The sequence below is a fragment of the Echiichthys vipera genome, assembly GCF_963691815.1.
Source record: "Echiichthys vipera genome assembly, chromosome: 1".
Classification (NCBI taxonomy): Eukaryota; Metazoa; Chordata; class Actinopteri; order Perciformes; family Trachinidae; genus Echiichthys; species Echiichthys vipera.
The window spans coordinates 17882837-17905687 of NC_139826.1; the positions used below are offsets into that span (position 1 = coordinate 17882837).

Below are 22851 nucleotides of genomic sequence, written 5' to 3' on the forward strand. Positions count from 1 at the left end.
GAGCTGTGCACAGGACTAGAAAGTTTGTGTTCTCCATGGACATGCTCTCAACATGAAGCAAAAATTAGACAAGCATCAATATGCAGTCACTTCTGCACTCTGGGACAAAATAACATTTACTTTAAAAAAAAACATCTACTGTGAATTCAACTGAATTAAAAAATCACATGAATGTCATTCAAAGGGGAAATTTTAAATAATAGATATTGAACATGATAAGGTAATTTCTGTTTGTTTGTTGGGGATTTAAGTTAATGATTCCTTTAATTGTAGACATAAAGACTCAACATTAAACTGCAAAGCACTGTACTCAACAGTATATGGAGTATTCAGCTCTGGACCAGTTAATAGTGTCTGATACTGCAAACTGCATCCAACATGATCACATTGCTGTAGAACCCTATTCATAAAAACACAGTAATGTTGGTTGAAACCAAGTGGGGAGGCAATCTGAAAATTTCAACATGTGTCACCCAACCTGGTTTCACAGCCCTACATTAAACCTTGACTGAACCTGGTTGTCACAGTTCAGTCATCCGGGCCTCAGTAGTTTTCCATTGATCCTGCCTCTGCCCGACTCAACCTGTCAGCCACACCCACCTCGTCAGTTCACTCTACTCACCTGTGCACACAGCTGCTTCTCATCACATGCAATCAGCCCAGCATAAAATTACGAGCTCCACACTCACTCCTTTGCCAGATTGATCTATGCCATGCGAGACTTTCCAGCATTCTTCTGCCTGTCTTCCTGGTACCAACCTCGCTTGTCCTTGATTCCCTGCTTCGTCTGCATCCTGGTAAATCGACCCAGCCATCTGTCCCTGACCAAGAGTTTAGCCTCTCCTCTCCTGATTCCTGTTTGCAGTTTTCTGAACCGTTTGCTTGTCTGCCGGAGTCTGAGTAAACGTTGAACTTTTACCACTGTCTCGGAGTCCTTCGTACTGCAATTGGGTCCATACACCACCCGATACACTGGTTTGGACATTACCCAGCTCTGGTAACGTTTTTGCAGAAACATACAATGTCAACATTTTGTCAACGACCGGGCAGAATATAACTGACATTTAACATTTACCTGACTTCCCAACTTATTTGAAAAAGATCAAAGAAAGAGACAGTAAGACAGAGACAGAGAAAATGTAAAGAGTGGCTGAATCTGAAACATAAAGGGGCACTCCACTAATATTACTGGCATTGGTTAGACAGACATGACTGAAGTGAAGCGGTGGAGCTGGCAGCTCAACCCCTAGACCACACTGCTTCATAACAGCAGGACCAACAATGTAGACAAAACACTTGGGACTATTCTTCATGTAACATTTTGTCTCTAGCCTATATATTATTTACATTAGAATGAATGTAAATAAGCTATGACAAAGGACAATGTATGTGATATACTATTTAGTTGCCAAGAGTTGCCTAGCCTTGCACCATTTACTTGTGAAAACAAAGCAATAACTCTGTTGCCTTACAGCAGCCAAAACACATCCCTGATCAGCTTTAGCAGTCGTCTACTTGATAAACATCACTACCACGAGTCTGAGATGCAGCCAGCCATAGAAATTGGCAAACTAAACTTAATAGAACCATTCTCAATTTCAACTTGTGGAAAATAAGCTAAACAGCAGAACATAAAAACAGCAATTGTGTCAGGTAATTCCCATTGTCGACAGCAGACAGCTCAATCATTATTATTGATTGTAAGGAAGCCAGCACTCCCCAGAGACATAGACATAGAGATAGAGAGGAAGAATGGGAGACAGAGAATGTTGGAAGACAGGGCAGCTGGACAAAACAACAGCAACAGAGGGCAGTATGAGAGGCAGCAATGACAGCTGAAAGAGACTAGGGAGGACAGTCTGAGGGAGAAAACTCAAGAGAGACAGACAGGTATGTAGTAGAGAGAGAAATGGGGTTCCCCCTTCTTATTTAATTTGGTCAGGCCCTTGGGGAGCTTGATACATAACAGAAAGTAGAAAAGCGAGAGAGTAACAATATACTGTATGTTTATCAGCTCACCTCTGGCTAGTGCTGGGATCAAGGTTGCATGCTACATTATTTAACAACTCTATTTGTTACACAGCAGTGCTTTGTGTGTGATCTGTGTGTGTGTGAGAGAGAGAATTAAACAGAAAGGACCGCAGACAGGAAACTGAAGAATACCTCTTACAGTTATTGTAAAGGTTAAAAAAAATACTAAACTTAAATGATTACACCGTAAGTATATTTCAGACAGCAGCAGATTTCATTGAAGTGTTCAGCCAGAGATTGAGGCTATGGAAGACACTTTGACTGTCTATAGCAGGAAAAGCCCAGGTGATATACAGTTCCATTAGGTTTCCTTGTAAGCCATGGCAGTGAGCCTGCATGCATAATATCAGGACAATGGAACTAGCTCAACTAAAGGGAACGTAGTCATGCATGCAATTACAAATGTGATTTTCTGATACTATAATGTCTGCAGTGAAACACGTCTCAATGGAACATGACTGACAACCACTACAGGACACACACAAATGTAATGGATCGGACAAACATGCATCCACAAATGGGAGAGAGAAGTGAGGGCATACAAAACTATACTCATACACCCCTGTGATGGAGCGGACAGTACAAACATGACTTTGTCAAGGAGACAACCCCTCTTGCATGCATCCTTCTTCATTGATACATCCCGCCTCACCCAACTTTGACTGAGTCACAAGACAAATGAGACAAACACATCTCATTCCCACTTGCTCACACAACCTCATTCTGTATCTCTAAAACACCTCCTACTTTGCTCACTAACACACGTACACAGTTCTCCTTGCTGTCGTCTTCTTGACGGTATAATTCCTACAAATTACCAGCAGGCTGGTGTCTGGACCAATTAAGCTGCCTGCTTTAACACTGCATAGATACAGTGTACAATGGACATGGCTCTCCCTGGGGTCTGCCTATCTTGGCAGAGAATACAGCTGTTTCTTGTGTGCAATTGGTGTCTCTGCATATATTTTCATGTTTGCGTCTGTATCCGCACATATGTCTCTGTGCTGTGTTACGTGGGCAGGTTTGGTTTCTGTTCTTAGCTCTGAGAGGAGTTTCCTTTAGACCTTTGATGCCATTTGGTCGCTGTGTTTTACCCTTTTACTGAAAAAACGTTCTCTGGTGATGCAGTCCCCCATTTCCCATCCCACACACACATAAACTGAAAGACATAAACACTTCAAGCTCCCTTAGTGTGGGGATATGAACAAATGCTGTTAACAAACTGGATGTGCACTTTAGCGATAGTTTGACAGGATAAGCTCTACCTGATAAAATCCCTAAACTGTAATTTATGTATCTCATTCTCTTATTTCATTGAGGGCCTCACATCAACATAAACAGTATGTCAGCAATTTTGTTAAAATTATATAATGAAAAACAAACAAACACACTGTGTTCCTCTCCCCAACTTACATACTGTTGAGTAAGTATCATCTTGTACAAATGGCCATCTCTTATAGCAAAAACATCATATGCTGGACAATACTAGTTTTTTTTTTTTGTGTGACTTAAAAAATGAATTTCTACTAAATTGACGTGGACTTGATAAAAAAAAAAAAAAAATTACACAAAAAAATAAGGTACCTGGCAAAAAAAAAAGATGCACCATGATTGGTCATGGTCATGTTAGCTTTCTCTACCACAAGGCGCACTGATCAAAAGTGTGAATTTTGACATCAAGTTAGCCACATGTGGGAAAAAAAAATCAATTTCACTGTATAATGTGTGTGTGTGTGTGTGTGTGTGTGTGTGTGTGTGTGTGTGTGTGTGCAGCAGTTTAAAACTTTTGTCTAAGAGACTTGTTAACATGTAAATACGATAAAATCTGCACTACAGAGGAGCACTAAAACATACAGTATGCTCTCTGTTTCCGACTTAATTTTCCCTTTAATGGTGAAATAAACATGGTGTTGCAGAGGCATAGTTAATGAAGAGCAAATGCAGCCCCCAGCTAAGGCCTTATGCCCACATTCATCATGGATTCAATTTCCCCCATGCACGTACAAAGAGTATCTGGAATCATTACAACACAACTAGCAGGCATCCCTTGCTCATAAATAAGCCTGTTAATTGACCTGTCATAGCTAATTGCTGCAGGGGATAGGAGACTTGTTTGTGTTTGTGCTTCAAAAAAGTTTGTCTGTATGTGTGCATGTGTGTGTTTCAAACAGTGTTAAAGGTGTTTGTGTGTAAGATAACGTAGACAGATGTATAGATAGATATATTGAGAGAGAAGGTGTGTGTGTGTGTGTGTGTGTGTGTGTGTGTGTGTGTGTGTGTGTGTGTGTGTGTGTGTGTGTGTGTGTGTGTGTGTGTGTGTGTGTGTGTGTGTGTGTGTGTGTGTGTGTGTGTGTGTGTGTGTGTGTGTGTGTGTGTAGGGGTGATTGTATGAACAGTTAAAGACTATTTTTCTGGTTTGTTTTTATTTTAGAGCCATCAGCATTGAGACAGGGAGGGGACTGAAGTAGACTAGGGCAAGAATCGACCCAACTGGTCCACCTGTCCCAGCACAGGGCCAGAGAAAAATATAAGCAGAGAGACGGATAAAAAAATACAGAAACAGAAAGAGATCGAGAAACACACACAGGAGGATAGAGGCACACAAAAAAAAAAACATCATCATTTTTTGCCCGCATTACTATGTTGAACTTTACTGAGGTACACACATGCACTTACACACTCACGAATAGACATTGTGAGGGGAATAGGCTGGGGAAATGAGTGAGAGGGGAAGTATTGTGTCCAGTCAGAAAGGAAGACTGAGTCATTAAGTTTACTCGGCCACTTCCCAACAGGGAAGAACTAACTGCAGGCGCAGCTGCCAAAGAGCCGAAGGGACCTCGATGATGTGTCAACAGACAGTGCTCAAACACAGGCGCTTCCTCTGTTATGTCTCCCAGACCATTTTCTTCCACTATTGACTGAATGTGTACAGTACAGTGAACTTAAACAAGGGGAAATTATAGTTCAGCACAAACTAGTCAAGTCAAATCAAAAGTGCGACCACTAACTGTACTTGAACTACTTGATCATTACTTTTTATCCCATTGTTAAATCCTGTCTGGGTCTGGTGTCTCTCTCAGTATGTAATGTATTGTGCTGTGTTTACTTTTTCCTCTAATTGTGTTTTATCTATTTATTTGCTGTCTCTTCCAATTTTTATATTCTTTTATTTTACTTATTAGAGACTACGGATGCAAATTAGAAGCTTTGCTTTAATTCGGCACGTTTACAGAGATATGTAAATATCTATTTTCATTAATGTGCACTGTATCTTAAAAATAAAGCATTATCGTTTACTAGGAAACAAGCTTAATTTGAGCTTGGTCAGAGTTTTGGACATGACAAAATAGGGCTGGGTGATAATTTCGATATTATCATTTATCGTCTTTCAATGGAATCGTATCATGATCTGAATTGATAATAACAAGTTCTAAAGTTCTTAATATAATGAGAAAATATGAAGTATTTTTCTTTTGTTACATATTAAATTCACAGGAGTATACAAAAAAGGCAATATCATGTGATTATTATAGGCTGTGTTTTTGTGATATACGGTGGAGATCAAAATTAGAGAAACTAATTATAAATACTTGATTTATTCTGAAGTACTGTTATTTTTTATCGTCCAGAATTTGATGGAATATGGCTATGCTACTGCTGTACTAGTATGCTTTTTTAATAACCAAGGCACAAAAAAATGTATTTATTGAAAAAAGCAGTGGGCAATATTAGAGAACACTTTCAGATACATCCAAGTTATTGGTGTTTATCTGGCAGCTCTCTTTGGGCCTTATTTATAAAGCTGGATGAGCACAAAAACCTTGCATAGACGGGCAAAAATGTGCGGTGGCAAACATTGGTTTTATAGGAAAATGATTTGCGGAGAAGTATGCGTATCACTCGTGAGTAGAGCTCCCGCAAAGTTTTTCTGACTCAGGAATAAGTAACCCTTGATGGTAACACAATAAAAACCGCTCAGTCAACAATGAAAAACACACACATTAACATTAAAATAACTAAAAGCAAATGTATTTCATACTGTATAAAACCTAGTGGTAGTTGTGGATAGGCTATACTAATATAGGACTATACTGTTGGCATGCTGTTAAGCTGCAGTTTGAATTAATTATCAAGTTAACATGTTTTTAATAACATGTTTAATTGAATTTTATGACCGCATATGTCACCAGCTGTGTCCATTTAGCCAAAGTTGTGAAAAAGTTTTGTGCAAAGTTATGGCCAACAATTAAGAATTGAAAAGACAAATTCCGTTACAATCATATTTTAAATTTAGGAAATGATTACATTCAGTAAAATTTGACCCTGTTGAGATAGAAAGATGTGTACGATGGCGTATTGGGGCCAAGTAAAGAAAAAAAGTTACGGATATGTCGCAAATAATGCTCTCGAAAATCATCCTTTATTTCCTTTTCACTTCATACATATGAACACATTAAGGCCTGCCATATTATTCCCATTTTTTAAATAGACCTGATATTTTGCATATTAATATGCTAAACTTCCTTACAAATAGTCAAATAGCTTACATGTCAGTCAACGTAACATCCTAAATAAGATAACGTCCATATTCATGAGCTATTTGGCATATGCCATTTATGGAAGATAGTGGGAGGAAAAGTGGGATGACACTGGATGGAGATAATCTGGCAATTTATCGGTATTTATAAAGGAAAGATTGCGTGCAAATGTGCGCCACACAGTTTTATAAATCTCTTTTTTTTTTTCGCTCAGCACATTCATGGTTTTGTGGGAAGGCAATGTTTTGGGAAGGATTATACGCACAGTTTTGTAAATGAGGCCCCAGGTTACTTTGCAAGATGACAAGCTGCTCTAAGGTGACTGAAACCCTGTGAAAGCAAGTTGTCCACATGAAGGCCAAAGGGATGACCCTCTCAGCCATCAGAGAGAGGTTGGGCGTTCCAAGTCTGTGATTTGAAGAATATTGAAACTTTACAAAGGACACAGAGTAATCTAAGGTCCTCAAAAAGGCTGGTCATCCACATAAAACAAGAGCACGAGGAGACAGGAATATGCAAAGACTCTCAATAGGGAATTGGTTCAATACTGCAGTTGGAGTTGCTCACCAGTTCAGTTCTGAACAGGTTAGGGTCTGTTTCAGCACACAGTATCTCATTGTTTAAGACAATTTGGACTGAAAGCCCACTCTGTAGTGACCAAACCTCTCATCAGCAGAAAGAATGAAAAGGCTAGACTTGCCTTTGCTGAGGAGCATGCTGTGTGGACAGAGGAGAACTGGTCCTGTGCACTTCAGTGATGAGGGTACGTTCAGTGTATTTATGTCTGATGGGAAACATGTTTGGCATAGGACTGGGGAAAGACTGAACCCAGAGTGTGTAAAGAAGTCAGTTCAATTAAAAAAGGAGGAAGTGTCATGGTTTGGGGGATGTTTTATGCAGCAGGAGTTGGGCCTCTTGTACAGCTACATGGCAGGTGAATGCAAATGTTTATATGAACCTCCTTCGGCAACATGCAATACCTTCAATGCAATTGTCTGCCAATCAGCCCACAATTTTCATGCAAGACAATGCCCCCTGTCACATTGCAAATGGGTTAAGCAGTTCCTTGAAGCTAAGAATATTGAAACAAATAGAGTCCAGATCTAAACCCCATAGAGAATCTCTGAGAATTCCTCGGTGACAAAGTAATGTCTAAGAAACCCACTACGGTTACCAAACTGTGGAAGAGACTGAAGAAGAATGGACCAAGATCAAACCGGAGTGGTGTGAGAAACTAGTGATGTCCTGTGGCTGCAGATGTGCTGAAGTCATTCAAAGCAAGGGCCTCTACACTTTTTAATCATTTTTGAATCCTAAAGCCTTAAGACAACACTGTTTAAATCTTCTCTTCTGACACAGTGGTTACTGTTCTCTAATTTTGCTCACTGTATTTTTCACAATATAAAGTTTTTTTGTTGAAGTGCCTCGGTTATTTAAAAAAAAAACATGCTAGTAGAGCATTGGTATTGCCACAGCTGATATTATATCAAATTCTGAACATAAAAAAATAACAGTATTTCAGAATAAATCGAGTTTTAATGAATTGTTCTCTAATTTTGATCTACAGTATATATATTATTTTCTTTCTCATGGTATATTATTTGTATCTTTCAGAACGGTGTGAAACCTTGTTCTTCACCCTGAGATCAGCACATTCTTGCCGAGGCGAATAATCCTTTGGTTACTGTCAGGATAGGCTGACATTCAGCAGAAAATGAGCTGAAGCTCTAAAGGCTCTCATTTATCAATACTACCCTCAGAACTAAAAAGTCAAAATGCTGTACCCATATTTATTTATTAAAATAAAAGTTCACCCAGTCTCTCATATAAAAGCTTGGCTTTAATTTAGATTTACGATATTTTACATTGCGTTTATTAGTATTACTCTTCTCACAAATGTGTGACTTTATAAATAATAATGCGATTCTACAGTATATTGATTCCAGAGGGCAAACTCTGACTGTTTACAATCGGAGACTTAGGTTCTGGCAGGGGCACTAACAAAGCAAATGCTTGCCAACAGAGTTCTTTTTTAAAAAAAACAAAAAAACTTTCATTTATTTCTGATGCCTGTTAGTGTTTTGCCTCCATCAAGGAACAGAAAAGTGATTTTGGATATGTGTTAACGGCAATGATTTTAAGGGCCAGACTTAAACATAACTTCAATGACTTTCCCTGTTTCTTCTGAGCTTTAAATGTCATTGTGGAGAATATCCTCTGAAAAATTCATTAAATTCCAAGCAGAGTTTCAAGCCAAATTCTTTTGGAATTCCCCGGATTTCGAACAGTATAAACCCCCTGCTGTTATATCTAAGCTGCAGTGGATGCCATTTCTCCTGAGGAAAGACACAGTAGAGGAAATGTCTTCAGAGATGACAGAGATGACAAAAAAGAAATGCAGTGAACACAAAAGCATATCATTACGTTTTTTTTCCTTCTTCTTAGAGCAAGACAAAGCAGACCTGACAATTCTGTTTGCAAGTAGTGGAATGTAACCCTCTAGAGGCAATTGCTGGAGGCAGATTTCAATTCAGAGGTTGAGGTCTTTCAACATCAAGCAAACAGTATTCAACTCTCAACAGCTGACCGAGTCATAGCTTTAGGCCAAGTTATGCAACACATCTCAGCTGCTTAGTGTGGCTGCAAGGGTGACTGTCTGACAGACATCCCTAAACATTATACTGCTGTTTTAAGAGTACAAGCACTTTCTTCACTGCTGTGTTGTTGTTTTTATAATTATTTATATATTTATAATTCATAATTTATATTGGGAAGAAAAGCGTTCCCCCTACCACCACTCTCTCTCTACACACATACACACACACACACACACACACACACACACACACACACACACACACACACACACACACACACACACACACACACACACACACACACACACACACACACACACACACACACATATTAGTATTATTACCCTTTAAATGCATAAATTGAAGGAACTGACAAAATTACATTTCACTAGAATTTTAGTTTACATGATATAATGTGACAAATAAATTGAATGATTAATTGATTGATACCTGAAATGGTCCGCTTGGGCTTAGGTCAAAGAACGCTTTCTTCCAGTCCGGGCCCTGATGACCTGATTTCGACCATACCACTGAATCCACGGAGGCAATGCTTCTCACTCTCAGAAGCACATTGAGAGTACCTGTGAAAAATATGCACACAGCCACACACAGAGACACAAAACAATAGAAACTGTCAGTGACCAAAGACTTAATTTTATGTTTAGCTGGGAACAGACTTCAAGTGTTGTAATTAGTTCTGGACAGTTTCTCTCTCCTTTTTTAATCGTTGTTTTTGTCTCCCTCTGTCTGTGTTTTTCTGTACGTGCTTTCTTTCTGTTTTCTGGTTTGAGTTTGTTTTCCTGGCAGGTGATTCTTGTTGGCACTAATAACCTGCCACTCTGTATATCAACCCGGTACTGAGCCTCACTCCGTGCTGGATCATACCCTCTACATACCCTGATGTCTCCCTGTGTACCTGTTCCTCTTGTGTCCGTCAGTTTGTATCTAGTTCTTCGTGTTTTTCCTTTGTGTTAGTGCACCTTTTGTAAATAAGTTTTATTAAATTTGTTAATACCGTCCCCTGAGTTCCGTGTCTGCATTTGGGTCCCCTCCTCCGTGTATTCTCCGTCATCACACATTACATCAAGATTACTGATTATTGATTGATTACAATTATCTAAAGACATATTTTGGTCTTTTTTTGGGCCACAAAATCTTTGAGGGTTTGAGCACCGGATACTTGAAATTGCCTTTACTTCTATTGGCAAAAGCATGGCTGTGCTGTGGTCCTCACCTAATTTATATAGGATATGGAAACAAATGCATTGCTCACTGCATATGCTAGGGTGACGCTCTAAGATCAGATACCATATATGGATGACATTTAGATGGAAATTAAATGTGTGAGGCCCCCTGGTTGACTGGTGATGTATCTTAAGCTCCACATTGACAGTTCAGTGGATAGTTTCATATTTGCACAATGGAGCAAAAGGAAAAGTCAGACAGAGGTAATTGTTAGAAGTTAGGTCCCCTGTGTTTTCTCCTCTCTCCTTCCTGCTTTCTTTGCGGGTTCTTTTCATATTGGAGGGATGGTTGGAGGTGTGGTTACATTGTGCATGTGTGATAAGAGATGTCACTGCCAGAGCGCTGGTGGCTGTTAAAGCTGCACTGTTGGGTTAACAAGGTGGACATGAACGCTGCACATACACTGGCTTTTGAGGACGCTGCTCAGACCACACAACAGTCACACCGTTTCAGCCCAAATACACTTACACTATTGTTTAGTAAAATGATTACACTCACAGCTCACGAGAGTTGAAGACCAGTGCTCGGGAGGTCTCATTGGAGAGACAAGCTAACCGCTAAATCAGCAACAAGCCTGGTGACCGGGTAAGCTGAATTTAGATCAGTCTTCTCTGGTATCAGAAAGCAGCTTGCATGTGTGTTTTCCTTGTTTTCAAGCTATTTAGCTCACTCAAGGTTAGGACTAGTGATTAGAGCGATAGCTTTAAACCCCTATACCTAGACCACACTCGTTTGTAACATAATGATACAAAGAAGATGGAGAGAGGTGGCAAGAAAAAGAAAACTTCCTTCATATCACAGCCACATGAAAATTAAGCTGCATTTCATATTTTGTTTTGTTAAATTTTGGTTTATTTAAAGAAATAACCTATTTCTAATTTGGGTCTCAAGGTATGCTCTGTTTAGGTGTGAAAAAAGTGTTGAGAGTGAGTTGTCATCTACGGAAGCCCTAAACGGTCATACATAACATACATTTTATTTCCTCTGTTTTCTTGTGATAATGAGATAATTAATTTGAGATCTGGAGAATCAGTGTAGCAATGTCAGAGGAGCCATCACATATCACTTCAATCAAGGCCTGACAGGCTAAAACAGCTTTGTGCCTTAGCTCATCTATGAAGACGGTTAGTAAGGTTTCAGCTTTATCAGAGGCATGAATGAGCCAGATGTCCTCCTTAACTACAGTTTTTTTCTGTTATTTAAACAAACTTTATTGTCAACAATATTATATTACAACAACATAAATGCCAGTACAGGAAGGAGTTTTACAATGTGCACATAAATATACAGATTAAAGTTAAATTTCATAACAGTAAATAACCAACGGTGTTTTAAATAGTGTTCTTCAAGATATGAGAAGTCTTTATGAGGCATGACATGTCAGGTGTGATAGAAATCTCAGGCCTATCACGTTTCATTCATTGTCTATCAAATTATTTATCTTGTTATCTTGGGAAAACAGAGGAAAATTATATATATATATATGTATATATAATGGTTCTAGGTCATTACAAGTTCAGGAATGCTGCTATGAATGAAAGAGGACACTGTGGAGCGGTACTTTAGTTGGAATAAATGGACATTTACTATGAAACTGAATTAATCATTTTTCTGCACGTTTGTGTCGGCTTTTTTTGTAGAGTTCGTCAGTTGAACATCATCCCTCCATATCTTCATCCCTGTTGCTTTCCATCTTCTGCCAACGGATCATCATCCACATCGCCATGTTATCCTGTGATACTCTCCCCGGACTGCCTCATTTGACATTCATGGGGGAAAAGGGTGGTAGGTCTTTCTGAGTGCATTCATTTTTTTGTTTTCCTTTTATTTTATTATTTTTGTTGAGGTTGAGGTTGAGGTTTTGTTATATTTTTATTTAATTAAGGCAAGGTAAATTTAAAAAACAACTGGATTACTGTGTTGACATACAGAATTTGTTATTACTTAACTGTTTTGTGGGTTAAAGAGAAGTGTGGTACTTTATAAATAATTTTCTTCATTCCATCACATTCAGGTGCAAAAGTATCTCGATTGTGTAATACTGACACCATAAGTTACATTCTTGCAAAATAATATATATATATATATCTTTAAAAAAGAAGTTGCCAGTCTGTTGTTGTGTGAGTTATTTGGGGTGCATATTACATGTCTATAATAACACTATGACAAGTAAAATATAACCAATCTTCTCATCAAGTCTAGAGTAGATAATAACCCTTGCCTCTTGCTTTGATATAACACTATCTTAAAGCAATATGTGCAAAGAGGGGTTACAATTACATAAAAATCAACCGTCCTGGATCCTGAAAAACAAGCCAGAGAGAATTACACCTCTCTCTCTCTCTCTCTCTCTCTCTCTCTCTCTCTCTCTCTCTCTCTCTCTCTCTCTCTCTCTCTCTCTCTCTCTCTCTCTCTCTCTCTCTAAGGTGTGAGGGACCCATTCATCGTCTTAACAATCCTCAGCCAGCTCCTAATTGCAACATTAACCAACCACTTCTCTTAAACAAATAAGCAGGCAGGGGGCACTGTGTGTGTGTGTGTGTGTGTGTGTTTGTGTGTGTGTGTGTGTGTGTGTGTGTGTGTGTGTGTGTGTGTGTGTGTGTGTGTGTGTGTGTGTGTGTGTGTGTGTGTGTGTGTGTGTGTGTGTGTGTGTGTGTGTGTGTGTGTGTGTGTGTGTGTGTGTGTGTGTGTGTGTGTGTGTGTGTGTGTGTGTGTGAGTGAGTGAGTGAGAGAGCCTGTGAATGTTCTCATTTTTCCAGGTCATCGTTATCCTCAAAGCAATTTCAGTCTAAAGCAACTGGGCTTGATTGTTTGTCTTGGAAGATGTTTAACTTCTCATCCAAAAGGCTTCATCAGTTTATGAACGCATCTGACCAGACTGGAACCCTTTGTGCTCCAAGTGCCAACAGTCGCTGTTAGAGTGACAGTCGTTGGTGGGAAGAGTAAGTTTTGACTTTGTTAGTGCTCTGTTGAGTCTGAACGACAGTCGGTGGAGTCACATAAGGCCATTTGTGAACAGTTGTTCTTTAAGGTATGTGAGTGTGTTTGTGTGAGATTGTGAGTGTGTGTGTGTGTGTGTGTGTGTGTGTGTGTGTGTGTGTGTGTGTGTGTGTGTGTGTGTGTGTGTGTGTGTGTGTGTGTGTGTGTGTGTGTGTGTGTGTGTGTGTGTGTGTGTGTGTGTGTGTGTGTGTGTGTGTGTGTGTGTGTGCGTGCGTGCGTGCGTGCGTGCGTGCGTGCGTGCGTGCGTGCGTGCGTGCGTGCGTGCGTGCGTGCGTGCGTGTACAGAGCCTACAGGAAATCAGTCTTCATAGCCAAGAAATTGTTCTGCATATCTCTCCTCCTTGCAGTTTTTGTACAGCTTAGACAACCAAGATGTTCATTGGTGTTAGAGGTGCTGGTGGGCAGATTTAGATACTTTCAGACAAACACCAGGCTAGCTGTTTTCACCTTGCTCCTTCCAGTCTTTATGCTAAGCTAGCTTACTGGCTTCTTATTGAACAAATATAAATATGGGAGTGGCATTGATCTTCTCATCTAACTCCTGGCAAATAAGCTTATTTTCCCCAAATGTCAGACTACTGCTTTAAAAGCAGAATTATGTTGTAAGGTTGACTACAGTTTGGATCATGCTCAGTGTAGGCAAAAAAGAATGTACTGATACATAGCCACATAAAAGTGTCACATGCAACTATTCATCACATTCAATTTGAAAGGACATGGCGGCACACGGCACTGTAGTTATGTAATAGAGCGAACATTGGCTAATGCTGGTGTAGCCCACCGTCAATTGTTCAGCCCACTCTCATTCTACATCCACATATCTGAGCCCCTTTGTCCATGAATGTTGTCCATTCTCTCTCTCTCTCCCTCTTTCTCTCTTCATATGAGCTTTATTTGCATGACCATATTGCAATGGTGTTATATAAAAATTATATTGAAGAATTATAATAATTATATTGAACCATTATGAAATATGAGTATGAACAACGTCCAAGAATACAAATACATACATTACAAATGTTGACATAAAAAATATAAATATGTAATGGAAATACAATGCAATGTCCAATGCAACGAGGAATGCAAAGATCTCTACATTGGAGAAACAAAACAACCACTGCATAAACTCATGGCCCAACACAGGAAAGCTAACTCCTCAGGCCTGGACTCTGCTGTCCACTTACATCTCAAGGAGAAAGCCCACTCCTTTGATGACAACAATGTCCAAATCTTGGACAGAGAGGACAGATGGTTTGAAAGAGGAGCCATCTATGCAGAGTAGAGAAACCATCGCTAAACAGAGGAGGAGGTCTGAGACACCACTTATCTCCAATTTACAATGCAGCCCTTTCATTCCTTCCCAGGAGATTCAACAATCCAACCTCAAAGAACAAGTGTTCACAAATGGCCTCCTGTGACTCCATCGACTGCCGTTAAGACTCAATAGAGCACTAACGAAGACGATACAATCTTCCCACCAACGACTGTCACTCTAACGGTCGTTGGAACTTGGAGCACAAAGGGTTCCAGTGACATCATCGGCCTTGTGAGAAGTTAAATACCTGGATCTCCACACCAGTTAGGTCGCACTCACACTGTCCTTCTGTACCGTGCCTCAGGACGTTTCACGGCCAAAGTCTAGTTCGTTTGACCAGTGCCGTCCACGGCCCGTTTGGGAAAGGTGGGCTTTTGTTAAGCACGTTTGCACATGTACGAGCACGAGCGTGCGCACATGTAAGAGCACGAGGCCTACGGCAGTTCTGACGTCATTTTATGTGCGCCTGTTTGGACGTAGACAAAAAGAAGGACTGACCATGCGCAGATATTTAAAACAATTGCGGCGAAAGGTTCACGTTGGTGTAATGCGGAGGTGGAGTGTTTACTGCAGTTTTGGTCGGATGAAAATATTCATAAACAGTCGACAAGACGCACAAAAACTCAGAGATCTATGGAAAGTTGTGTAAACAAAGCGACGCATCGCGATGACGTCAATCAATGCGTATGGCGTGTTACGGCGTGATGACATACAGGCAGGCAAGAAGCATTCCGCCGAGGCCCAGGTAGTTTGATTACAAACGGGCCTGGCCTTCGGGGGGGCGACAAGTACCCTAAAGCATGGGGCACGGTACGGATGGACAGTGTGAATGCGCCTGGTCAGATGCGTACATGAACTAATGAAGCCCTTTGTATGAGAGGTGAAACGTCTTCCTAGACAAATAACCAAGTCCAGTTGCTTTAGACTGAAATTGCTTTGAGGATAACGCTGACCTGGACAAATGAGAACATTCACAGGCGTAACCGAAATATTAAACACAGACAATAAAGAAATCATAGGTCATACAATGGATTAAGAGCAGTTGTAAAAAATAAAACTTAAATAAATAAATAAATAAGTAAATAAATAAATAAAATAAAATGAATAAAGTGATAGGCTGAGGCCTGGCGTAGATGGGTGACTACTCTCTCTCTACTCTCTTTTTGCCTTATAGGGAGAAGAACTGTTGGCGGACAGGATTACATTTTGGATAGTGCATGAGGAAGTGGCTTTCTGTCTCCACAGCAGCTCCTCCACACTGCTGGTGCAGCCGCACCTCTCTAGACAGCCATGTTTTCCTGTAGAGGCCTGTCTCTATGGCCAGGCTGTGAGCACTCAGTCTGTACTTTGTTAACATCACTCGATGTCTAATATCAGTCACAGTGGTGAGGTAGGGTGCCACAGTTTATTGTCAGTTTAGGGCCACATAACATTGCATTTTGCTCTGTGTGTGTGATTTGGTTTTCACAATAGGTGAGGTACTTTTATTTTTCTGATCCTGAGGCAGAACCGAGGTAGAATCTGTCTGTGAGCTCAGTGTCAGGACCAGCTAAGTGAGGCGACTCTGCTTCCTGCTCATCTCTTGGCTTTGGGGTAAAGGAGGAGAAGCTAGGAGTTACAAACCATTGGCTCAGAGTGAGAGGACGCTGGCACGTCTTGGCTTCCGCTTCTCGCTGCTGCTTCCTGCTCTTCAAAGTTTTTTCATAGTTTGCTTTATCTGCTGCTACTTTTGTTAATTTTTTTTCGCTAGCTTCTTACTTTCTAGACCTGCGTTTCCATCAGCTGACCATAATCTTATAACCTACCTGCCTAACTAGATCTCAAAAACAAGTCCTCCACGGTTGTGCTAGGCTACTGCTACAGAGCCCCTATCAGTGCACTTTCAACCTCCGCCCAATCCCTACTTCGGCCCCATCCATTACAAAACAAAAGCACATGAAACTTGCCCTCCTCAACACAATATCCCTCAACAATAAAAGTCTTATTCTCAACAAATGTATCACTGATAACCAACTTGACCTGCTCTGCCTTACTGAAACCTGGTAAAAACCTCTGGATTACTTTGCACTCAACCAAATTACCCTCACTGGATACTCATACCTGGACAACCCACACTCTGAGGGCAGAGGAGGGGGTATTGCTGCTTTCTACCAGCATGACCTCCAACCCCGCCCACTCTCCATCCCTGCTGCTCCTTCCTTTGAACACGTCATTTGAACTATCTAGTCCTACGCCTCTCATAATTCAATCATCTACCGTCCCACAAAACCCGACTCAAAATTCCTATCAGATCTCTCAGAATTCATCGCTGCATTGTCTTCAACTTTTGCCATCTATTTTACTTTATGATGATTTTGGCCTGGCATGCTTATCCCTTTTCTCACCCATACCCACAGCAGACCTCTCCAAAATACTCTCCACCATGAAATCACCCACCTACCCCCTGGACCCCCTGCCCTCTGACCTTGTCAAAGCCTGCTTCACCTCTCTCACTCCACTCATCACGGACACCATCAACTCCTCCCTTACCTCTGGCACCGTCCCCCCACCTCTTATGCTTACTGCCATCACCCCCCTCCTCAAAAAGCCTTGTTTCTGACGACCCCAACAACTTCAGACCCCAACCTCGCATTCCTCTCAAAACTACTAGAAAGAGCTGTCTCAACACAACTCAAGCAATACCTGTTCTCCAATAACCTGTACAAAACATTCCAATCCGGCCTGGGGGAACGAGCCTTTGCCATCGCCGCCCCTACCCTCTGGTACTCCCTGCCCTTCACCATCCTGAACTCAAAAACACTCCCATCATTCAAGAGTCAGCTTAAATCCCGTCTCTTTAGGATCACCTCCGACAACTAAAATCTACCATCTTCCACCCTCTGTTTTTCTATTAATGTGATGTTCTTTTTGTATTTTACCATGCTTCCTGTTTGATTGTCTATTTTTTTATGTGTAAAGCATTTTTCAGTACTGAGAAAAGCACTACATAAAATGGATCTATTATCATTATTATTATTATTATTATTATTATTATTATTATTATTATTATTATTATTATTATTATTATTATTATTATTATTTGCAGGGCTTTGTGGTGGAAGGAGTGGGGATCACTTTGTTTCAGATCAAGCCAATATTTAATTGATTGTTTTTGGAGTTTTATAAGTAGTTGTTGGTATTTGTCCTGTGCACCTGCAGGATGCTTTTACAAAATCCAGTGTATGTAATTTTGATTGGGTGTTTTTCCCATTGGTCATAATTAGAGTTTATTTGAGGGACAAACACTTTGCTTCCATAGAGTGAGTCTCTCTCTCTCTCTCTCTCTCTCTCTCTCTCTCTCTCTCTCTCTCTCTCTCTCTCTCTCTCTCGCTCTCTTGCGCTCGCTCGCTCTCATCTTGGTTGCACACTAACACCAACACCCACACACACACATCAGAGGGTAGAGGACTCTGATAAGCAGTCTATTGATTGGACTGAGATAAAGCAGAATGTGTTGGTAAGAGTGTCAGAGAGGCAGAGTAGAATGCATAGCTCTATTAGAGCTACTTGTCTGTAGAATCGTGAGTGGGGAAGAAAGCAGCCAAACACACACACAAACACACACACACACGCACACACACAGACACACGCACACACACTCAAATTAGTTATACTGTCCGATACCCAAAAGGGATACTATCTAGGCGTAGCTTAATTCTAACCATAACCCTAATAGGGTTGAGCTATTGGACTAATACACTATATCGTCTATGGCAATTGGCTGAGTACATCATGGGTTGTTTTTGGGGGCAATTTTTGTCATTTTATATAGCTAATGTAATGGTCAGCCTCTGAAGAATCGGTAAAAGCCGCTGCTCAGTGGGCAACAGCAACAGCAGAGAAAGAGTGGGTAAAAACAGAGTGTACAGTCAGCATATTTTCACATTATTTTGGTTAATTAAAGGTTTATTTTGACGAAACCAGAGCTGGTGATTGTTGTAACAGTGGAATTTTTTTTTAGGATGAGTTAACAAGGCAATGGCTCTAGTGTTAGGTGTAGAAAGAGACCCGTTAAACGTGTTAACATCCAACTAAACTAGTAAACTAAATATGCTGTAAGTCTTACTTAATAAAAGTGTAATCCAAAACTACAGCCAAGGAGAACAAAATTGAAATGACCTCAAACTCTAATTTGCTTTCCATCTCTCTGAAGTGAAAATAATCCAGTGTAAGCTTGCCAATGGCACTCTGCAAACCTGAGCCAGTCTAAAGTAGTAGTAATTAAATGTTGTTTATTATTGCTGCCAGCAAGCCCAAACAGAAACACACTAAGGTGAACAACCTAAACAAACCAAAAATGTAAACTAAATAGAATTATTCTTTCTTTCCCCATTTTGCATAATCCTGAAAAGATATTATTACCTGTTTGGTATTCACACAACCTCAGGATTATAAAACAGCAAATGTACTGTATATGTGTGTCGGAAAAGAGCAACATTTCATCATAATTTTGAAGTTTCTTTGTGTCAAATTACCTTTCAACATACAGTACATAGCACCCTTAACACTTCACAGTACTCTAACACTGAAACTTTTCAGAGTGCTTCAGCATAAGCCACTACCCCATGCAGCCTCTCACTACGTCTGAACATTAACAAGTTGATGGCTCTTTGTTCGTTGTTGCCTTTCTTTAACCTCCCTTTTATGCCTCCTCATACTTTGCTCACACTTCCTGTCTTGTCGCAGTTCGTTTTTCTCAGTCTGTCGTTTTTTCCTACCATCCTCTTTGCTGTCTTCCTCTTCATTAAGCCTCATATTTTCTTTCCAAGGCTGTAAACAACCACCCACCCCTCACTTTTCTCGTCTCATCTCTCCTCTCACTGACCGCCTCTGTCTAAGCCGCATCTTGTCTCTTTTAGGCATTAAGAGTCACACCGTGTCTCCCTAGCAGGGTTGTGAGCTCTGCCAAGGTAAGGCAATTAAAGTGACAACAGATTGGAACATACGAGGAGAACAACAGAGTCAATTGAGGGAATGCTTGTAGCAGATCTGGGCGTAACACCTAACAGAATGCACTAATTGTAAGCAAGCACTGTGTGACTGATGTACCACTGTCTAGTTTCATTGTTTTAGTTGTGAAACACCTACCTTAAAAAGACATTTTTGTCATTAACCTTTGCTGTGATCATTTATTTAAAATGTTGATATATTTGGTGATACAATGCAGCTGTTGTTATTAACCTGCATTCATGTTTTGTCAGATGGCAGCATATAGTCTAAATATGGATCAGATAACCAAAGCAGGTAGCTAAAATGGGAAAAGGGTGCACCGTTAAGTACCGACACTCAGTGAGTTCAGGGCTCTGTCACAAAAGGGATGGTCATTTATAATACTGTAGGTGTCACTTATTTCATGATCAATATAAAATAATATAATTTCATAGAGCTTTCACATGCATCGGCTGTATCTAGCTGCATAATTCCAGTTATAAAATGAAGGAAATTGATCAAATGAATCAATAAACCTTGACATCAGATTATGCTATGTTTATGGTTCTGTGTACTTATGTAGGTGCATTTTCAAATGTGCAACTCTATTTCACTGTTAAATAGTCACTGTGTGCTATGGGTGAGATGTTAATATTCAGCGTGCTTGATTTATAACTAAATACTGATAAGATACTTCACACTCAAATCAGTGCAATTAAGACAAAATTACATTTGGACCACATAATGGCGCTAGCTGAAAAGTCAGATGATCAAAGTTATTACACTCCATCCTCTCTAGACCATGAATGTGTAAATGTCATTGTGACGCTACAGAGAATCACCAATGTCAGCAGGATACATTGTGTGGGCACATTAGGTATCTGTGCCAATCCATCAAGTAAATGTTGATATATCACAGCATTAGTGAAAAACAGAACCAATCATTAGAATGTATCCTTTAGGGGCCGTGAATCAGTGGCGATTGCTCTAGGACTGCCAAAAAATACCACTCACCAAAAAATAAATAAAAAGTGGTGAAATATGTACTGTTGTGTGTACATTTCATTGACTAAATACGCCCTAGAACGCCTTCATCTTTTGTTTAGAATCCGTTACTTATCACAGGTAAGCGGTGCAACTTCCTTGTCATTCATCCCCGCAGTGCCAAAGCGCTTTACAGAGTCGGACGCTCAGCTTTTACTGACTTCAGTGGGGAAGTGAAGAGCGGGTTGTTCCACTGCAGCGATACTAGACGGTCATTGGTTAAATGCTGGGCTTAGTCCTGCCCATCGGACGCTCAGCATCTCTAGGGGGTCTCTAGAATTTACATACAGTATAAATAAACAAACAAATTCATGATGTAGGCCGTAAAAATTAGCTTCCCCTCCTTGAAAGACCAGCAGCCACCAATGCCGTGAATATTTGTCAATTTTATGGCAATCCATCTGATAGTATTCCAGATATTTTACTCTGAATCTCATGGTGGCGCTAGAGGAAATGTGAGGTGATCAAAGACAAAGGAATTCATCCTCAGGGGACCATGAATGTACACAGTCTCCCAGCAATTCATCAAATTGTTGATATAATACAGTCACGATATTATATTTCAGTTTACCAGGCTGGTGAAATGACAAACCGACATTGTTATTGTTAGAGCCATTTACAGTTAGCAGGGCTAAAAACTTGATGCGAATGAATGAGCTTCTCTACATCATATATGTTAAAAGTCTGGTTAATTTTTATTAGACATTAGAACAGTTATTTTCACATTGAACAGGTTTTGGTTAGTACCTGGTACCTGGTAATTTTCTTGGTTGCACCTTGGTGAGGGTTCCAAGCTAGCTGAGCGGATACTAAAAGCTGAAGTCAAAGCCCTGCAGACCATTGATTGATCAGGGCAGTCGTCCATAGCACGACATCCTGCATTTTTTGAATAGTCAAGGTACCAATAACGACGGCAATTTTTTCATCCACTCGATTTGATTCTAAAAAAATGGCAGCCTGCAAAATTCCGCAGTAGATTACATGGTGCACTACGCCCTACAATTGCAAATGCTCCTCTGTTTGTTTGCAGATGAATGGATTCCGCAAGTGCCGCGTTGAAGTTGATGGAGATGCCGTTTCATGCGTCGCAAACTGAGAGTCCCACCTAAACTGAGGAGATACTATGCGCAGTGGAAAATGAAAAGGGAAAAGTACTGGTACTAAAAAACTGGAGTCGAGTCGAGAAGGAAAAAAATGCCTTTTCTCTCATTTATACAATTCAGTATCCATAATTATTGCATTATGTCTGGGTGTGCACACACACATGCACAGAAAAGCTTTTTACCCTTCTATACTCTATAAAATCCTTAGGAGGCATGGCAGGTCAGAATGTAACAAATGTTACTGTGGAGCCTGCATGCTTGGGCTATGGACACATAAATCAACATTGTGTATGTGTGTCTGTGAAAAAAACATAGGTGTGCCTCTAGTGTGTTTGGAACTTTTACTATATGTTTTCTGTGGAAATGCAGGCCTGTGCACAGTATGCATTTGTGGGTGTGTATTAAAGTGTGTGTGCAGGCCACAAGATGTATGCATTCTAGTTGTGTGACAGAGCATATTATGATGAACAGCTCCCCCAAATGACTGATTGTGTCTTACCACTGCCATAAATCACACACCCACTGCCCCCTTCAGCCACCTCCAAACCACACTGAAGCACAAGTAGAAACATACAAGCAGAACTTTGTCAACCCCTGCCCCCCAACACAGACACACACACAAACACACACACACTGTTGTATCTGACAAGCTCTACAAGCAGGGGTCAAGCACAAAGTTTAGCTTTTGACAGGAGCTTGACATTATGAGAACCCTGATAGTATTGAGTGTTAGCATGCTCTCTTCTGTATCCACATGTTTCATTGCGTTCTATGGAGGCCCTCATGTGGTAGAAGACAATGTGTATGTTTATGAGTGTTATTCTCTGGTGTACTACTCACCAATATGTTTGCCCTTCATGTGGTAGTAGAAAGAAACACAGTATGGGACTCTGCCAGAGCCCTTGGGGCCCCTGACTGAGGTCACATTATAAAGTGGAGATAGCAGACGAGCCTTGTCCCCCTGAATCCGTGGCCGTGATGCTTCGATGTACATGTAGTACCCTGAA

At 40.5% G+C, this 22851-nt stretch overlaps 1 protein-coding gene across 1 annotated transcript in view; it reads right to left on the reverse strand.

The window, feature by feature from the left end:
* Nucleotides 1-22851, reverse strand: part of mdga1 (MAM domain containing glycosylphosphatidylinositol anchor 1) — a gene marked incomplete at its 3' end in the record, with an annotated part of 217785 nt that overhangs the window by 13453 nt on the left and 181481 nt on the right. Inside the window, exons 14-15 of the mRNA XM_083912466.1 lie at nt 22685-22846; nt 9620-9750 (exon numbers count right to left, since the gene is read on the reverse strand). Of these exons, the coding sequence (XP_083768592.1) occupies nt 9620-9750; nt 22685-22846 (293 nt within the window). The remainder of the gene's footprint in view (nt 1-9619; nt 9751-22684; nt 22847-22851) is intronic.